The sequence below is a fragment of the Phymastichus coffea genome, unplaced genomic scaffold (genome assembly GCF_024137745.1).
Source record: "Phymastichus coffea isolate CEN01 unplaced genomic scaffold, Cenicafe_Pcof_1.1 PCOF00083, whole genome shotgun sequence".
Taxonomy (NCBI): Eukaryota; Metazoa; Arthropoda; class Insecta; order Hymenoptera; family Eulophidae; genus Phymastichus; species Phymastichus coffea.
In genome coordinates, this window is record NW_026706894.1 from 621812 (window position 1) to 641217 (window position 19406).

At 37.0% G+C, this 19406-nt stretch overlaps 1 protein-coding gene across 2 annotated transcripts in view; it reads left to right on the forward strand.

Annotated features, from left to right (window-relative positions):
* Window positions 1-19406, forward strand: part of LOC131668788 (neural-cadherin) — a 75976-nt gene that overhangs the window by 16794 nt on the left and 39776 nt on the right. Inside the window, exons 2-10 of one of the 2 annotated variants that reach the window (XM_058943223.1) lie at window positions 4221-5751; window positions 7112-7303; window positions 8367-8613; window positions 8911-9127; window positions 9284-9560; window positions 10058-10653; window positions 11026-11172; window positions 11250-11441; window positions 14881-15071. In XM_058943223.1, coding sequence (XP_058799206.1) covers window positions 4272-5751; window positions 7112-7303; window positions 8367-8613; window positions 8911-9127; window positions 9284-9560; window positions 10058-10653; window positions 11026-11172; window positions 11250-11441; window positions 14881-15071 — 3539 coding nt within the window. In that variant the 5' untranslated portion in view covers window positions 4221-4271. Of the gene's footprint in view, window positions 1-4220; window positions 5752-7111; window positions 7304-8366; window positions 8614-8910; window positions 9128-9283; window positions 9561-10057; window positions 10654-11025; window positions 11173-11249; window positions 11442-14880; window positions 15072-16348; window positions 16540-19406 lie in introns of both variants that reach the window. The other variant, XM_058943222.1, reaches the window with a different exon arrangement.

Here is a 19406-nt window from a genome sequence, read left to right on the forward strand (position 1 = left end):
GTGGTAGTAGCACAGGTAACGATCGTAAATCTCAACGCGGAAAAAGAACGAAATAAAGTGTGCAGCGCTCTGGGCGTTGAAGCGAATTCGAGGCGCGCGCGCAATCTGCTCAATCGGACCGACCACCGTTATAAGCATTGTAGCGCCACGCCCGCGCTCGCGCTAAGCCTATTAACCGTGTAAGCCACGGGGACTTTGTCATCGAGTCCGAATAGAAGCGCCGACGATTGCTTGCTAAAACGACTCACCGAACTCCCCTATCGCCACTTGCTGCACTAGCATCCCACCTATTTCGTTTAGAGCACTGCAAGGTTCGGCGAAGCGCTTGGGAAACGGGACTGACAAAAGACGTGGCGACGGCTTTTTCAATTATGGCTGCTCGATACGAATCCATCAAAAGAGAAAGGCTGTCTCGTTTTTCTTTTCAAAGTCGTTCTCATCGGGAGAGTACATTTTTCAAATCGCCCACTTGATTCGTTCAATTTGAGTATTGTTTTTAAGCGATCTGATGCACCTAAGAAAATCAATCTTCCGATACAACTTAACTAACCGTGCGAGACAAATTCATTACTTCAAATGACTGGCCATGTTTCGCAGTGGTCAAACGAAACGGAGATACTGTCTAAGTGAATGAATTTAAAATGATTGACTGAGCTTTTACATCTTCTTGTAGCTTTTACAGGATTTGGAGAAAAGTTACTTTGATTGAGTGGGTTAATATATTTTACTTGATTTATATCTTAGCGGTAAAAGTGAATGGCACTCGTTTATTTTTATTTCTAAACCGTGCACTTTTATTTATTTCTCAATATCAAATAAAATAAATTCAAATTTAATTCCTCATTTTATATGTATCTATCAGAGAATATATCAGCTTTCCTGTGATAGAATCATCAAAATTCAATATTAGCCTTTTTCACAAAATTAGTCTTATTTATCAGCTGAATTATACTCAGCAAGGCCGTCATCGGTAAAAAAGAACCGTTTTATCGGCGTGAATTCTCATTAATCGCAGAGAGAATAAAAGCTTCCCGCCGTCATTCATAATTAGTTCAACCGTCGCTGAATTGAAAGGAGCCGCGAAGAGAGCGAGCGCGACTATATCCTCTCATTTTTTTTTTGTGGCGCGCGAGAGGAATCAAGTCAAGGCAAATGAGGAAGACCGTGTGTTCGCTAACTAAGCATCTTCAGTGTATCGTTTTCCTCTCTCTCTCTCTCTCTTTCTCTCTCTCTCTCTCTCTCTCTCTGTGTCTGTCTGTCTCTATTTATCTACCTATCTTTCTCGCACGTACAGTTACTCAATACGCTCGAAGCAGGGATTAGGTTCTCGAGTTTCTCCGGCATCTGCGGCGCGGTTCTCCGTCTGTCTTGCGCGTGCATTGTACACGAGGGGGTTGTCGTGTGCACGCGCATCACGACTAGAAATCCTTACTGCGGCCGAGGGGACGTTGACTATTTTTAGATGTCGAACAGCGTTGCGCGCACGCGCGCCTTGACGCAAAGGGACGCGGTGCATTATCCACGCGTGAATAATCGCCGATAATCATGCGCGACACCCAGATTTACATTTCTATACACCATGCCAGTCTCTTATTCTTGCAAGCCTGCTATGTTCCGCTCTTTCGTTCGTTCTCCTCCTTTTCTTCTCATTCGTCGCGTGCGTTAGAATTACAGTGTTTGCGCATTTTGACATCGTGCTGAACAACTCTATTAGAACGCTTCGATAATCGCGAGCGTAAAATTACGCAGGCGCGAACAAAACATAATACTGCAACGCCAACATCTGGCGCAAGTTGTATTTTTTTCTCGAGTGCTACATTATACGCCCCTCTCGCTCTCCCGTATAGTACGGCCCAGAGGATAATTTAGCGTTGCGTTGTCTCTACGTATGCCGATGAATGAACGCTCCGCGTTGATTATTGTTATTGAGCTACTGGTACGGCTGCTGAGATGTCGAGCGAAATAAAATGTTCCCTCTCTCTCTCTCTCTCTATCTCTCTCTCGTTCGTTCTTTCTCTCTTGCTCTTCAGTGCTGAGTTCTCTCTTCTTTAATTGAAGCCTGCCCTCGACTTTTTGTCACTTTTTATTCTCGCGGTGTGTGACTTGCATACGAGTAAGCTTGGAGTCTCATTGAACAAGCACATGTGTGGCGAATGCACGGGGAGTGGTTTGATTAAGAAATTTTATGATATATCTCGTAGACTGAAGGCCGTACAGCGTAGAGAAATAATTTGTAAAGGAAGTTGCAATCATCCGCTGTACATTGTGTGTACCATCAATAAACGATGCTGTAACCTAACAGATTGAGCTCAAACAACGTCTTCCTTCCGTTAATTTTTATGATAGCAGTCAAAAAAAGAAATAAAAGAAGAAGCAATCGCCGCGCGTCAATTGCGTCGTAATTAAAAAAAAAAACAGACTCAGGATTGTCTCTCTTTCTCTCTTTCGTTTTAATTATTACCTTTCAAATTATCTCTCGCTGATTGCACTTGTAGTGATGGACTGCGGATGCAACATTGAGAATTTTAATTGATACAAGTGCCATGCATTTGAATAATATTTCAGTTTATTAATAACAATGATGACGTTCCACGCGCGAGTCGTGGTGTATTACGATCCCTTCCAAAGTCATTTAAACTGTTCAATGCTGACTTGTTCGCGATTGGTGTGTCTCTATAAACATGATACTTATAGCGCATTTCAAAATTGATACGTCTAAATTGATGTAATGCTGCCATCATGAATTGTTTCAACAACGTAATAGATGCGACATCTTCTTGTCTCATCATCACTCTACCAGTTTCAATTTGCCATATGTACACGCCGTTGATCTGACACGAATAAGTTATCACTAAATTATATCATATAGATGCAAGTAGGTAGAAAAAATGTTACTTTGCGCGTAAAAATTTGAGTGGTTTGACGCAAGTATGCTTGAAATGGAGTTGACTCGACGAGATCGTATATTTGAAAAGGAAAAAAATAGGAGGCACTTTCCCAAACTGACATATCTTCTTGCCATATCGTAGCATAATCCAATTTTTCCTATCCAACTCTCGTAAATCCATTATATTGCATGGAGCGCAACTTGCCGTAAGATCCCGCATTTCCTCTTACTTTCTCCCCTTCTCTCTTGGCATTATAATTCCATATATACATACACGCGAGTCCCCTCGATTGACCTCGTATCCGGTCTGCAACTCCGCTGGCACTAGGACATAACAATAGTACAAATTCGTGTGTGGTATCCACACTTACTTCCGGTGAGCGGACATACATTGTTCGGATTTTGCCACGCGATGGCTATCGGCGCGAACATTGAAAAAAAAATAACAATAAAAAGAAACGCGCGCGCCCTGTGGGCGGAGCGCACGAATGAAAAGGATTGAGAATGAGAGAGTGACGATGGGAAGGAAGCAACTGGACAATTAGCTCTGAGGATGATACGATCGATTGAGAAATTATTAATGTAGGACGAGGCTGCTGCTCGCTGCTGCTTGCTGCTGTTACAGCGCGATTGAATCTCAACTTCGACATTGAATGGAATTGTATTAGACGCTTCCTCAGTTGAGTTTTCTTTCTTTCTTCGCTATTGCGCCGCGGCTAGAGTGATTTATGACTTCGGGAAACGTATCCATTGGCGTCGCTTTGTAATTGATTTTTCTCTGTTGATTGTAATTGACTCACGGTTTTTTTTTCGAGTCACTACCGTAACTGATGAGTTCAAAGAATTTATCTATCATTTAATGAAATTAATTTTTATTATTCAAGACGATTGGCTTACGCAAAGCTTGTGCAATACTTTCTTTCAAAGCGTTTGAATTATTTTTAGCTAGCAGACAGACACAATAAATGACTTCCCATTACGAGCTGGTCGTCATTGAATATTACAATATACGACTGAAAACTGCAACTCATAACAGAGCGTATATATTAATTAAACACGTAATAAACGATCGCAACAACAAGTTTCTCGTACAAGCGAACCGCGCGCAAGAATAAACATGACTTTGACGAACCTTTTCTATAAATCAGGCATACATATATACCGCCTCATAATTTCTCGATCAGACTGTTTTTTCGCAATAAAAATAAGAAAAAATACCGTGGCTGCAAACTGCGCGCTCATACTTCGAACGCACGATCTCACGCAATTGAAAAAACCGAAACATGCCCGTGTACGCATGCAAACTAACGATAGGTTAACCGTATGATTGCAGGCGGAGTAATCAACACTAATGCCGCAGTAAAGCCAAGCAAGCCAGCGCGCAATGACGAGGATGTGGCGAGGTCCGTTGCTGCTGGCGCTGCTGCTCGGCGCATTGGCGGCCACAGCGAGTGCCGGCTCCTGGAGCAGCAACAACTATGCGGATTTCGGCAATAACAGGACGCGTACGCAACTAGTGCTGCCGCACGACGTCTATCCGGGCTACGAGGTGATGCACTTCAACGGTGGCGCCAACGGTCGAGAGCCGCCCAGTTATCGCCTCCTAGAGACTGGCTTCTCCAAATTCTTCACCGTCCTCGACAATGGTATTGTCATGACCACCTCCGATCTCACGCCGCTCGTCAATCGCCCCGTCAATCTCATCATCCTCGAGGAGCAAACCAACAAGAGCGAGACCCACGATCTTCATTTGTACGTGATTAACAGGCGCAACATGCTCACCTTCTCGCACGAGCAACTTGGCGATGGCGAGGTCGAGGAGAATGCACCGGCCGGCACAGCCGTAGAAGAATTCCCGGTACTCAGAGCCAAGGGCAATTTTCCCGTGCACTATAGTATACAGCCCGAAGACGACGGAAGTCGGCCGTTCGCTCTGGCGGAGACTCACTTCAAGCAGACTGGCTTCAATCTCACACTGAGGAGTCCTAAGCAGGGCGTCAGGGTAGTCACTGCTCGTCCGTTGGATCGCGAGGCCAAGCCTATTCGCAAAGTCGTGGTGCACGCATCCGATAGCGACTACATCAGCACGTCGCGGATCGAAGGTCAGGTCAAGATATTGGACGTCAACGACAACAGTCCGGTGTTCGAGCAGGCGGTTTACAATTTCGAGATATCGCCAACGAACGTCGAGCAACTGCGTGCTGGCGTGGACGGCAACGTCGTGCCTCAGTGGAAGAGGTTCGCTACTCTCGGCAAGGTGCTCGCCAAAGACGCCGACGGCGACAAAGTGGCTTACAAGCTCATCACACCGACGAACCTTGTCATCATCGTACCCCAGACCGGCGAGTTATTGCTTGCCGGTGAACCCGAAGTGGCATCTGATGTCGATACCGAAAGTGAGTTCCTGGTCGAGGCGCATGATCTTGGAACTCCGAGTCGGACGGCACCGTCGCCTGCCAGAGTTATTATCAGATTTTTAACTTCGGGACCCGAGAGAGTCGACGAAGAAGTGCACGAGGAGACCACGAGCCAGGATGACGTTGACGGTAAAGAGCGCACAGATCAAGAAAATATGATCGAAGATGCGAATCGTCCGGAGGTACACAGGATAAAGAAAAGACGAGTGACAAGAGCTGTGAGACCGACGAAGAAGATCGAATTCACCGAGTCGGAGGGTGACGTCGAAGGCAAACTTGTTTTCCATTTGGAAAAGGAAAACGAGAGGGAGACGTACAAAATCAGAGATCCGAACAAGTGGGTTACTGTCGGGCCAAACGGCACAGTCCGAGTTAAGCAGAAGTGGGATTACGAGGAGCTCGGACCGGAAAAGACCATTGATTTTTGGGTTACCATTACCAATGCAGGTAAGATATTGACGTTTTTACCTTTTGCTGCGCACCCCTAACCTATTTTTCGGGTATATGTTATAACAATGAGGTACGCTGGATTAAAGTTCGATTATTTACATGGACTTGTCGATCGCGCTAATATAAATGTTATCATCTCACTCATTTCGCTGATCTAGCAGATTTTCATAGAAACATGAAAAACATACATAATTGATCTTAATGTTTACGTTGATTCATTTATCAATGATAAATGCATTTTATAGTAATATTCTATGTACCTTGATAATACTTCGAAGTACTTTGAAATTTGAGCACAACAAAAAATATCTCATTTATTTTTGTTGTATTCTTCATGGAAACCATCGTGGGAAAAAAAAACACTCCGTGCTCTTTTTTGTCCAGATGAGGTTATAATATGCCGGCCCAGAGATGGTATTATAATTTTAATTAAAAACAAAGCACAATCTTCTTCTTGTATATAATATGCGATCTCTTATGGGATTTTTCGCGCTCTCTTTCTCTCTCTGCTTCGCTTCGCGAGGCGCACGATTTTATCATTTCCCCCCTTTTACTTTCTTGAAGCACCACACTCTAAAGCTCCTTTCATGCGACTTCGATCTTTTATACACGCGGAATACACACAATACTGGTGTTTGTGTTACTTTCATTGTACACGCTCGCGTCATAGCTTAGGCTGTCGTTATGCACATGTTACTTTTCTGGTTATACACTTAAAGACGAAATATGTAAGGAACTAACACAAAAGTAAAACTTGAATGGAGCGTGAGATATAGCCGGGGAAAACTTGCTGGCGCAATAATATGAATACAGACGATCAAAATTTATGATCTGTGGGAGTTTGTGATTAAATATTTTCCAATATAAAAGCTCTAACAAATTATGCTTTTGACACTGTATACTAATATCACATGTTTTTCTTTTCTCCTTTTTATCCGACCTGTGGCATCTAAAGGTTATCACTGTAAGTAACATTTTTACGCAGATTTTTATCTGTTTTTCAAAACTTATTTAGTGTTGTACACGTGTGTTCATCCGCAATAATATCATAAGCCAATTATTCCTTTATGAGACTTGCTACGTAACTTTGACATTGGCAAACTCGTGTTTGGAGTATCGATTTTCTTTAAGCCGATACGTGCATGAATGAAAAAGATTTCTTGATATAAAAAAGTAATGCACGTCACGTTTTTATTTTAATAACAACTATTTCCAAACTTTATTCGAGTTGTATAATTAAAAAAAAACGCTTGGAAGTATAATGAAGAACAATGCATGTGCTTTTGGTTAATTTTACATTAAAATATTAGAAAATTCATAGTCTATAATTGATTAACAATGTGTTTTCATAATACAGATACTGATAATCAGCGCGTCATTATCAACATAAAGGACGTCAATGATGAACCGCCGTACTTCATAAATAGGCCCCTGCCAATGCAAGCCGTTGTACAACTTAACGCTCCTCCGAATACACATGTGTTCACTCTGCAGGCGCGCGATCCCGACACAGATAGCAACATTCATTATTTCATCGTGAGAGATCGCAGTAAGTTATATATTATTTTGTTACGTAAATTAGATTCGATTAATTTAAGCCGATAGATAGTAATAGGTTCATATCATTTTACACCAGATTAAGGCAATATATATTTCGTTTGTTATATTATATATTTGTTTTTTCTCTATTTTAAAAAAGAGAAGTATCGCAGATTTGCAGTATTATGATTAATTGATGCGATGAAATTTCGAATTATTGTATACTTTGAAATAGTTGAATTATAAATCGAAAAGTATGAGATTTATATTTCAGCAGTAAATTAAATTTATGAATAGTCAGAATGGACAATAATCTGCAATAATGGAAATATGCCATTAATAAATATTTTTTTAAAAACAGAGGTTATGTTTTAAAAAATACAAATCAATAATTTTATAACCATCTGTGATATTAAAATTAATATTGTTATAAAATTGATTTTGGTTTTTAATAGAATAAAAAACACACTATTAAATGTATACTAATATAAGAATGGGGCCATAACCACTACTATTATGTTCGTAAGGTTCAGTATTATATAATAATAGTTTAATAGCTTAGTGCATTTTTTCAATCATAGGTTTAATTAGTCTTTTGGATAATTCTACCAATACATTTTGAAATGAGTAAAATTCCATCGATTTTTGTAAAAAAAGCGTATTTCAAACAGCATGATTTATCTATGTGTGTATATACCATCAAAATCTAAAAAATTATCATGCTAAAAGTTTAAATAATATAATAAATAAGAAAAAAAATATATAAAAGAAAAAGATCGCGCAGCACGCTAAATAACGCTAGTTTGACTTAATTTGCAGACTATTGAAAATCGAGTTGGAAATTATGAAACCGATTTTATCGTACAAGATTATTATCGTACATTTTCATCGGTATCGAATGTCAAAACAAGGTGTTGATATTTATTACTGCTCTTTTTAACCTTTCTTAACATTTAATAAAATTTGCTCGATGAAGGTCGGGAAACCCGTGTAATGAAGGCGCAATATTTTATTTGTCGCATGATTTCATCAGTCATCTTTATATAGAAATACTAATTTTTAACGAATTACAGCTGGTGGCAGATTTGAGGTCGATGAACGTTCAGGAGTAGTACGAACCCGTGGCACGGATCCGTTTCAACTTGACATGGAGTACGTTCTTTACGTCAAGGCAGAGGACCAGAATGGTCGTATCGACGAGAGGCGATATCAGTCGACTTCCGAGGAAAGGCTGTCGATTGTTGGTGGAAAGCGAGCCCCACAATTCTATCTTACGGCCTACGAGGCGGAAATACCGGAAAATAAGAAAAAGGATTCCGAGTGAGTTGATTTTTTGTGTATATTTCTAGTGCTATCAAACTTTTATTTCTCCCTTTTTCTGTTATTAAATGTTTTTTTTTTATTTTTTAGAGCTTTGTATGCTTTTTGTTTTCAAATAAGTAAGCGGGTTATGTAGATTATTTTCTTAAATTATTATCATTTAAAGAATTAAGCCTTAGTGTAAAATTTCTTTAAGCGCTCATTTTAGCATACAGAACATGTTTATCTTCTAGAAACTTCATTATCTCCAATCTATAAAATTTTGCTGCAAAACAATTAATCGATTGTATTTTTCAGCATTATTTCGGTCAAAGCTAAATCTTTTGCTGATCGGGACATTCGATACACTTTGAATGCCGACGGTCAAGGCGCAGGAACTTTCAGTATTGAACCATCTTCTGGAATAGTCAAACTAGCCAAAGAATTAGATTTCGAAGATGTGCGACAGCCACATATTTATGTACTTTCAGTGACAGCTACAGAAGATTCAGGAGGGTTCTCTACTTCTGTTGAGGTATTTAAAAATACATTATTAGTCACGGTAAAATACTTAAAAATAACAATTTTATAGACATTTGAAAAGGAACAATTGAAAATAACAAATACTTTGGAATTGACGATATTTAAATTTGTTTTATGAGCAGATTTTAATTCTGATAATCTTTTACAGTTGACAATACGAGTCACGGACATCAATGACAATGCACCCAAATTTGAGTTACCAGATTATCAAGCCCACAATGTTGATGAAGATATTCCATTAGGGACAAGTATACTGAAAGTCAAAGCTACTGATGGAGATTCAGGAGCGAATGCAGAAATAGAATATTTAGTATCGGACGATCATTTTAGTGTGGATGCAGCTGGTGTTATAGTCAATAACAAACAATTAGATGCTGATAATAACAATGCTTATTATGAATTCACAGTAACGGCAAAAGACAAAGGTAAGAGTTAAAGATAGATGAAAAATAAACAACGTTATTTGAATTGACCAAATATTTCTAAATTTTTTTATCATTTATTCAAATTTGATTAAATGCAATGATTTTCCATGTACGATGAATTGATATCTAGATTGATAGTCCAGATATTCTAGTTCCGAGTCATTGAAAGGAATATAATTACTAAAGCACTGTAATTTAGTAAAATTAAAGTTACATTTTCTACTTGATTGGAAATTACACGATAGTACTAAACATTTGAATGATAAAATTGCATGTTTGGTGGTGGCTATAAAAAGCACAAGTAAAATCCGCGGTTAGTTAATAATTATCAAAATTAAATATTAAAAAGATGAACCCATTGATATAAAAAATTCTTATAATGCTTTGTAAAAGTAGATCTTTACCTTTCTAAAGATTGAAAAATAATTTCACATCGTAAAAGAATATTATAAATTATAAGATTCAATGCACGATTTCTAATTAATGTCAATTACTAGGTGAACCTCCGAAAAGTGGCACGGCAACGGTACGCATCTACACGAAGAATAAAAATGACGAAGAACCGAAATTCTCGCAACAAGTGTACACGCCAAACGTCGATGAAAACGCAGGACCAAATACTCTTGTAACGACCGTTGTCGCCTCTGATAAGGACGGTGATAATGTACGTTTCGGTTTCGTTGGTGGTGGTATATCGTCTGGCCAGTTCGTCATCGAGGAGATCACTGGTGTAATTCGTCTGCATAGTAAGGAAATCAAGCTTGACCGTGATAAGTACGAGTTGAATGTTACTGCTATGGATGATGGGGCCTGTTGTCCCAACGGTGATAAAAACATCCATACAAGCACCGCTGTCGTTGTGGTCTTTATCACCGACGTCAACGACAATAAGCCTGTATTCAAGGACTGTGGTACTTATAATCCTAAAGTTGAGGAGGGCGCCACTAACGGTAGTCCTGTTATCAAAGTACAAGCTACCGATCAGGACAAAGGTGTCAATGGACAAGTAAAGTACTCAATTGTACAACAACCTAATCAGAAGGGTACTAAATTTACGGTTGATGAAGAGACTGGAGAGGTTGTCACAAACAAGGTTAGTCAATCTCCTAACAGAGATGGACATTCTAGTTTGCCATAACTACAAAGGCTTAATTTTATTTGAAAGTATCATCTAATTGTATCGAAATTAAAATTTTTTGATTAAATTCTTATTCCTAGTTAAACTCAAAACATATAAAAATAAAATTACTTAACCTATTCGAGATTCGTAAACAAGACGGTTTAAGAAGAATAGAAAAGTTTTAGAATATGCAATCATGATATGGTTTTTTAGTGTGTTATATTATCATTTTTCCAACTGTGCCAATGTATCATTAAATATTTATGTTCGATTTGTATCAATACTTTGTATATCAAGTACAATAAGTATATTGTGAAATACTCATATGTGATATTTCCTTTTCAGGTGTTCGATCGTGAGGGTGATGACGGTAAATTTGTATCTGTCACGGTGAAAGCAACCGACCAGGGTGAGCCATCGTTAGAAGGCGTTTGTTCGTTCACCGTTGAGATCACAGATGTGAACGACAATCCACCGCTTTTTGATCGTCAAGTATGTATTAACCCAACCCACTCGAGATTCGTTCAACCATATAGACCACTATTTTCAATGTTCGCCTTTCTTTGTAGAAATACGTAGAAAACGTGAAGCAAGATGCTAGCATTGGCACGAATATTTTGCGAGTCTCGGCATCCGATGAGGATGCTGACAACAATGGGGCAATCGTGTATTCTTTGAGTGCACCGAACGACGAGAAGGATCTCGAGTATTTCGAGATTCAACCGGAGTCCGGTTGGATCGTTCTTAAAAAGCCGCTCGACGTGAGTATCTGTGATTGGCATCGTTTTTTCTTTCAACTCAGGCAGGATGTTGACAAAATTGCATATATTAACAATTTTGAAAGACGAACGGTCAAAATTCACTCTCGTTGAGATTAAATTGATCGGGTTACTTTGGAGCTTTTTCAATTTTTAAGATACATCTACAGCTTAACATTGCCATTTATTTTCAGCTATTCTATTTAAAATCTGGAAACTATCGATAACAAAAGTATTTTTTATGAAAATTTTTTGGAAAGTTTTTTCAATGATACAGTTAATTAAATCTTGCATTTAAGTTTGTTTCCAAATTTTAATTAGAACTTGATCTGCAGTATCTTTCGAAACAACAGATTTTTCTTGAAAATTGAGAAAGACGTTTTTTGAGAGTTGATAATGATGTATTCAATCTACGTTTCGTAATAAGTGTATTAAATTAAATGATTTTTAATATTTTCAAGATCTTTAGAGTATTTAGATACTGAAATAATAATATTTATTATAACCAAGTTTCCCCGTAGATTTTGTACATCATAATTATTTAGATAGTAATAATTGTGCTCTTTACACTGTATTATATGTAAAGTATTCTATAAACTGTAAATTATTGCTAGAAAAAACAAGACGTTCCTCTTTCAAAAGAAGAGCCTGCTGCATAATAATGACTGTGGATATCAGTTTCCAATATAACATATTTGAGTAAAATCTACGTTGACTGAAGTTTATATTGATTTTGTTGCTATACATTATCGATATACTTATGTACTAATATTTCCGACCGATACTTATTTCCTTATATCACTAATATGCAACGAGAATAAGTTTCTTTTTTACGGCACTTGTATAGAATTTCATTCCCATTGACATGCACAATGTGTTTCACTATGGTACATACTTATTAGCTATGCCTGATTTCCTTAAACGCTTTTACGAACCTGAATCGACCAACCATTCGGACTACCAATTTTGACGCAGCGGACATCTTTGTTCGTCTCTCTATTTTTTCCATCTTTCGGGATACAAGACTTTGCGTACGCTACTAATAACGTCTCAAACAATCGTGACAGAAAGATTTTTTTCATTGATGATGCACAGACAACAACCACGGAAGAACGAAAATCTGCAAGAATTTTTTTGCAACCTGGCTTACGCATGAACTTGAGATTTTTTTGGTTTTACGCAAAAAAAATTATAAAATAAAATAAAATAAAATAAGAAAAAGAAAAATCTATTGCAGAGAATGAAGACGCAACGTTAACATAAGTAACAGCATTTACTAACATGTGCCAATTTTTATAATTAAGCTAAGAACTTTTTTCTAGACCTTTTTGTGTCTAAGAGCCAAAAGAGCTTTCGAAACTGTGTGCATTATAACAGCAATGTTTTCTCTCGTAAGCCAAAAAACTAATGTGAATTGTTTTTCAAAAGGGAAGTGATGTTTTTTGAACTTCCAGGAGCAGGTGGGAACGACATTTTTTGAGCCCCACGTACGGTGTACACCGACCTTCTACGCATTTTCTGGTGCATCAGACATAAATAATTTTTTGAACATGCTTGCATAATTTTATATGAATGTGTTTTTTGAATACTTTACAGGAACGGATCTAGCTCTCGCTCCTTTATCTCAACTCATCTCTCTTTCTCTCTCTCTCTCTCTTTCTCTGTCTTTTTGTTTTTTCCACTCATTACTACATTTTGTATCTATTATCTGATTTTCCATATCATGTCTTTGATAATTACTTTTTTGTTTCTCCTCTCCCTCCAGTTACAGGCACTTACAAATACGCACACATCTATTTCTTTCTCTTTTTTTCACGTTTGGTTTCCTTTTTGTTTTGTTGACTCTGTCTTTCTTCGTCTTTTTTAATTACTTCCTCTACCTTTGGTTTTTCTTCATTCTTTCTCTTTTATGTCCATTTACTTTTTATTTTTTTTCGATTCATAACGACTGACAGATAAGATTTTTTTTTAAGAGAGCGTTCTCGTGTACGAAATAGATCGTAAAAGACAAAAAAAGAAAAGTTGTCCGTGGTGTGACATTTTTTCTTCTGTGATTGGGGCAGCATACGACTGTCGAGACCAAGTAACAGAAAAAAGCATAACGTCCATCGGTTTTTGAGTGTCGTTAACCAAAAAAAAGAAAAAAATAACAAAGACAAAATGTATACTAACCGGATGAAGGGTCGTCTTTTTTAATAATATTCCAACTAACCAAATCCTTCTGTTCCTCTCTGAAAGTATTAATCCATATCGGTAATCGGAAAGCCTTGCCTCCTTTTCCATTGCCTCTTTTGATGCATATCTTGCTTGCATGGTCAAAATGCCTGCCAATTTTTATTTTCGTAATGACGACTAATTTTAATATTTTTTATTGTTTATGTTTGTGTTCATTGCACCATTTTCTTTCTTCGGATTTGATTATGATGATGATTATGATGATGATTATGACGATGATGATGATGATAACAATGAAAAAGGGCTGTTTTCCAGTAAGTAGGAAAATTCCTTTGTGCTGGCAATTTGCTCGAGGAAGTAACAAAACTAACCGACGTAGTAATGGCATCTTAATCTTTTTTAGTTGTTCAGTTCTTCTGTTCTTCTGTACATTTAATTAATCTTTTCCTTTTCTATACTCGATTTGCTTTCTTATAGATTATCGAATTTTAGTTTTAATTTTAGTTTCATAAGATAATTTATTTTATTTGAAATTTACTTGCAGCTTCCACATTAATTATTAGTTTTGCACAATGAACGTCAGTTGGTACTCATGAAATTGTTGTTTAAGTAAATTGCTTGAGTGTTCCAGAATCAATGGCGTCTGGATGAAAAGTGGCAAGTATAGTCGTAGCATTTTCTTTTTACACGTTATTTTTATGGGTGACGGGTAAACGTTTTCACATATATACAATTTTATTTCTATTCGTGAAACTTTTTGCGTTCAACTTTAATAACCTCTCTAACTTCTCTCAGGATTGATGGTATCTTTTTCTTGACCTCGTAAACCTAAAGCATGCTGCGACTACTTTTTGTTTTCATGAAATACCAGCTGGCGTTTTATTTTGTAAAAAATATGTATAGCTCATGTGTTTTCATTTCTCTTTGTTTTTCTTTTATTTTGCATTTTCAATAAAACCCGGAGAAACGTTTCAAAATAGACCTCGACCAAATTGAAAAAAATTGAAATGCTACATATGTGTAAATATTCCGGCTTTTAAATAGATCGTTTCTCCACGTTCAAAATTAATAAAAAGAACGAAACGAGCTCGATCCCTTTCTTTACAATTCATAAGATAAAAAGAACCATAAGAGACGAGCCAAAAGAAAAAACAAAGGTGAATAAATTAAAATCGATATAAAAAAACAAACAACAATTTTGTACAGTGTTTATAATACCCGTGATAGAGTTGAGTAACTTTACGGCACGTTAATATTTTGCCAATAGCAAGAGAAGTATAAGCTGAGAGTAAGCGCCTCCGACAGAGGGACACCGCCCTCATTTGCCGAAGTGGACGTTGAATTAGACGTCGTAGACCGAAACAATAAACCTCCTGTGTGGGATAAGAATGTATACGGCCCCATTCACATCAAAGAAAATGTCACAGTGGGTACTGTAGTGACGTCGATAAAAGCCAGGTTTGTATGCCACGATGAACCAACAACCAAAAAAAAAAACCCAGAAAAAAAAACAATTTACAAAAGAAATGGCGAAAAAGAAAGTGACCGTTAGGACACACGACGTTACAACTGTATAGCTTTGTCTTCAGTTTTCCTCTTCTTTATCTCTCTGGCCACAGTTGTTTACTCTGCATACAGCTTTTCCATTTCTTTTTTTTCGATCAACGGTAAATTAATCGGATTAGAAAGTGTGTGCAAGGGTGCGCACAAACTGATATGGAAAGCTAAGAGAAAACTCGTTGAAAAGGTACTCTGAATAGATAGAAAGCTGTATGGTGGTTACGCATGGTGTGTATTACGCGCTGGTATAAATTTATCGCTCCTTATACGTTATCCTTTTAATATCGATCCTTAATGCATATTATATATCAGTTCATTACATCTTTTCCTTTTTTCTTCTCATTAACATGTTTATATACTGTAAAGTCAACACCTCATATATATATGGGATATCTTATTTGTCTATGCAACCTACCTCTCTGTATCTGTCTCTACGTATACATAATAACACGTTAACCTACATCATCACATTCATCACGTACCAGACGACAAAGTGCAACCTCTAGTACATAAGTTACGCGAGCGAAAAAACCGTTGTGCGAGCTCAATAACGCAATGTACGAGTCAACAAAGTAAACCATATTATTCATTTTTTACAATAATCATGGTGATTCGAAACTTCCATGTAATTGACTACAGGTGATTAAACACATTTTTTGACATTTGATATAAAGAGGTTTAACACGGTATAGCGTAAGTGATACATATAGGTACCAGAGAACAACGAGATCGACGAATGCCACACCTGAACCACGAATTTTGCAGGGCCCCGTCACCTCCAGCGCCTCTTTCAGCAGTTCAACAAAAATTCGCCACTCGATAGACCATGTGGCGCAATAACATTTTTCCCCTTTTTTCCAATAATGATTTTGATAACCATGGAAAACCAAGTTTTTTTTATAATACCTTACGAGACAAAACGTTTTTCAATGATGATGTATTAGAAAAAGATCAATCATCAGCAAAATGATTTTGATTTTGAAATCAAGAGAGAAAAAGGCAAGAACTTTTTTTCCTTTTTTTTGGCTCACACCGTTTTGAAAAGCTTTTGGTGGAAAGCGTAAAGGATGCTATTTTGTGATTTTTCTTGCGTGAGGAGTAAACGCAATATGCCTGACTAACCCTGGCTGTTTTTTTCTTTTTCTTTTCTTGTGTCATATGATGCCTATGGGTAGCGCGAGACGTACAAGCTGGAGGCGATGGCCCAAGACAAGGGTTTCCCGCCCTTGTCGAGAACGGTGGAGGTACAGATTGACGTTGTGGATCGTGCAAATAATCCGCCCGTATGGGACCAAGTTGTGTATGGCCCGATCTACGTTAAAGAAAACATGGCCGTCGGGGCCAAAGTTGTGTCTATTAAAGCCAGGTCTGTCCATCAACTGTTGACGGCATATTTTTGGTTTTTTTCCAACATTTTTTTCTGTCTTACTCCAAAAAGTGACTTGATCAGTCATGAGATTATTCAAAGTATATTATATAATAACCCGCCCTGCACGCAAAAACTCGTGGCAGTATATTGTTTCTTGTGCACGTTAATTGATATTGTGTACGATACCGTACGATGTGTACGAAAAAAGGATTGTTTATCGCTAGAGGAGACTGGCCCATCTGTCACATTGACATTTGCTTTTTGGACAGTTCAAACGCGTTTTTATTTATTTTTTATTTTCGTTATAAGGCTGCGTTGTTTAATATATGTTTTTATCCTAAATTTTTACATTTTTGCTGCTGCCGTAATTACCATTATAAATGGTTGTATTTTTGGTTCTTTTTGGAAACAGTGTTATGGCAGAGTAGAGTATTTCATCGTTTGAAGAATGATTCTTGTTTAGAGACAGTAGGACATTCTTTGTAGCTTATTCTTCGTCTATGGTATGTAGGTACAGTAGAATATTAATATTGATGATTTTATTTTTGAGTCTGGAGATATATGTGCTGTAATTCTTTTCTTGTGATATTTTTCTGTTTCTTTTATTTTGCATTTTAATCGGAGTATATTTTACTGTGGAAAATTTTTATCGTACCTAATATATCAATTTTTTTGCCAAACAATTTTTTAAATTGAATTTTGCGTGACATTTTGTTCCAGTCTCTTCTATATGGATGATTTCTCATTCCCACACACATATATAACACACTATATCCAGCACACATTTATCCTACATATAGAAAGTCGCATATTTTATGCGCGGATAACACACTCACCAAATATTCAAGGCGAATTTTCAATTCACAAGTGGATTTCTGTCTTATAATCATATATATATATATATATACATACCTTACGACGCTAACCTCTGTATATGATAAATTTTTCAATCAAGAATTCAATATTACGTGCTCTCTAACGATTGTCTTTATTATAAGTTTTGAAAAATATCTGTAATTTTGTTACATATCTAATCGAAAGTTTTAATTACTTTTTGATAAAATAAACTTTTGACATTCACTAAGTGAAATGTTTTAATTTTTAATGGATCCAAAGAAGTTTCACGATTGTCATTTCTCGAAAATTCAGATACAAGACTAACGTTTTAGAGAGCAGCAACATTTAAAAAAAAATTCTACGTGATTGGATTTTAATTACTATGTGTAATTGTGAGTATTGTCGGAAAAAGGTTCTAGCTTTTTTAATAAATTTTCCTTTATCATTTCGATTTTAATATTTTTTCTTAAAGAACTTAAGATATACATGAAGTTGATGATTTTTGAGATTTTTATCATCAACTCGATTATCGCGTTGGTGATGACAGTTTTTGGTGAGAGTGATTAAAGGTATTTATATGTAGAATTTTTTTATAGCTGTGCCACGATCGTATTTTTGGGCATGCTTCAAAATTAGATGCTTTGTTTTTTGGAACGCAATTTTTTGCAGTGGAATTTTTGTACCACGTTTTTGTTGTTATACTGATTGGTATTTTTCAAAATTCATCACTTTTTATTAAATTTTTATCAGTTTTTTTAGTTACTTTTCTCATTGAGATAGGGATAGCATTTTTTGAATCGAAAGTTTTTTGTCAGTTATAAGAAGGAGGCGAGGTATTTTTAGTGAATTATAGAAATATTTTATGGATTTTGGTAGTTTACTGTAAAATTGTTTAGTCAATGCCACGAAAAAATATTCAAACGTAAAATATTGCATTTATTTTTTAATTAACAAACCGTGTGTAAATTAGTAAGGGTAGTATTGAGATACAAGCCGCTTTACAGCTAAACATTTCAATTTTTAAATTTATTTAAATCGAAATTAAAGTAATGGTGCCGTACAATTTTATGGATTAAATTTAAAGAAATTTGTCCGGGAATGAGTCTCGAAAAACAGCGTAAATGTTTGCAAGTCGAAGGAGTAAATTAGATTAACGTAGCAGAAAAATCAGTTCGCGGGCAGACATGAAATTGAAAAGAAAATGGCATGAAAAACAGTGGAAGAAATTTTTCTCATGTAGAAAAGTACACTAAAGACTGCGAGGAGGCGTGCATAGTTCACGTATAATAATAATGCAAAAGTCGCGTAAAAGTTTTCTTAGAGGAGCTTGAAGCACTCATGCTCTGTTGGTGGAGGATGCAAATAACTTTATATGTATATATAACCTCTACAAACAAACGTACTCGCGTATATTTTGCACTACACGGTGGCGCGAAAGCTGCAGCACACTCACCCTCATCCATACTAACAGCTCTCTTTTGCTCTCTCCCTCTTTCTACCTCTCTCTCTCTCGCTCTCTCTCTCTCTCTCTCTCTCTCTACTTCTCTTTTTCTCTTTGTACTTTGAAGCGTGAAAAGCCGCAGTCTTTTTTCTCGTGGAAACGCGGTAGATAAAGTTTCGAGTTCCTACGATAGCAAAGCTTCTACACATTAATGATTAATAGGAAAACTTGCAAGAGGGGATTTTTGCTGACTTTTTAAATTGAAAAATCGCCGACAATGTGAAACGACGAGCTGCCGGACTATCTCGGTCAAACACGTTTCGCGTAAAGTATCCAAGTTACTTAGAAATGCCATTTCGCATTTCGTTACACCTTGCGATAAGTTCCCGTCTCTAAATTTTTATGTTAGTCATTTACCCTTCCTCTGATTTCAAAGAGAATTACTAATTTCGGTCAGCAAAGTCATTTTCGACTTTGATGAGTAGTCGTTTCGTACACACCTGACGAGCATTTTGTTCGACAATCTGATGTCGCGCGATTGTAAAATTTTATAGTTTACTGACCGAATTTTCTCGTTCTCTCTATT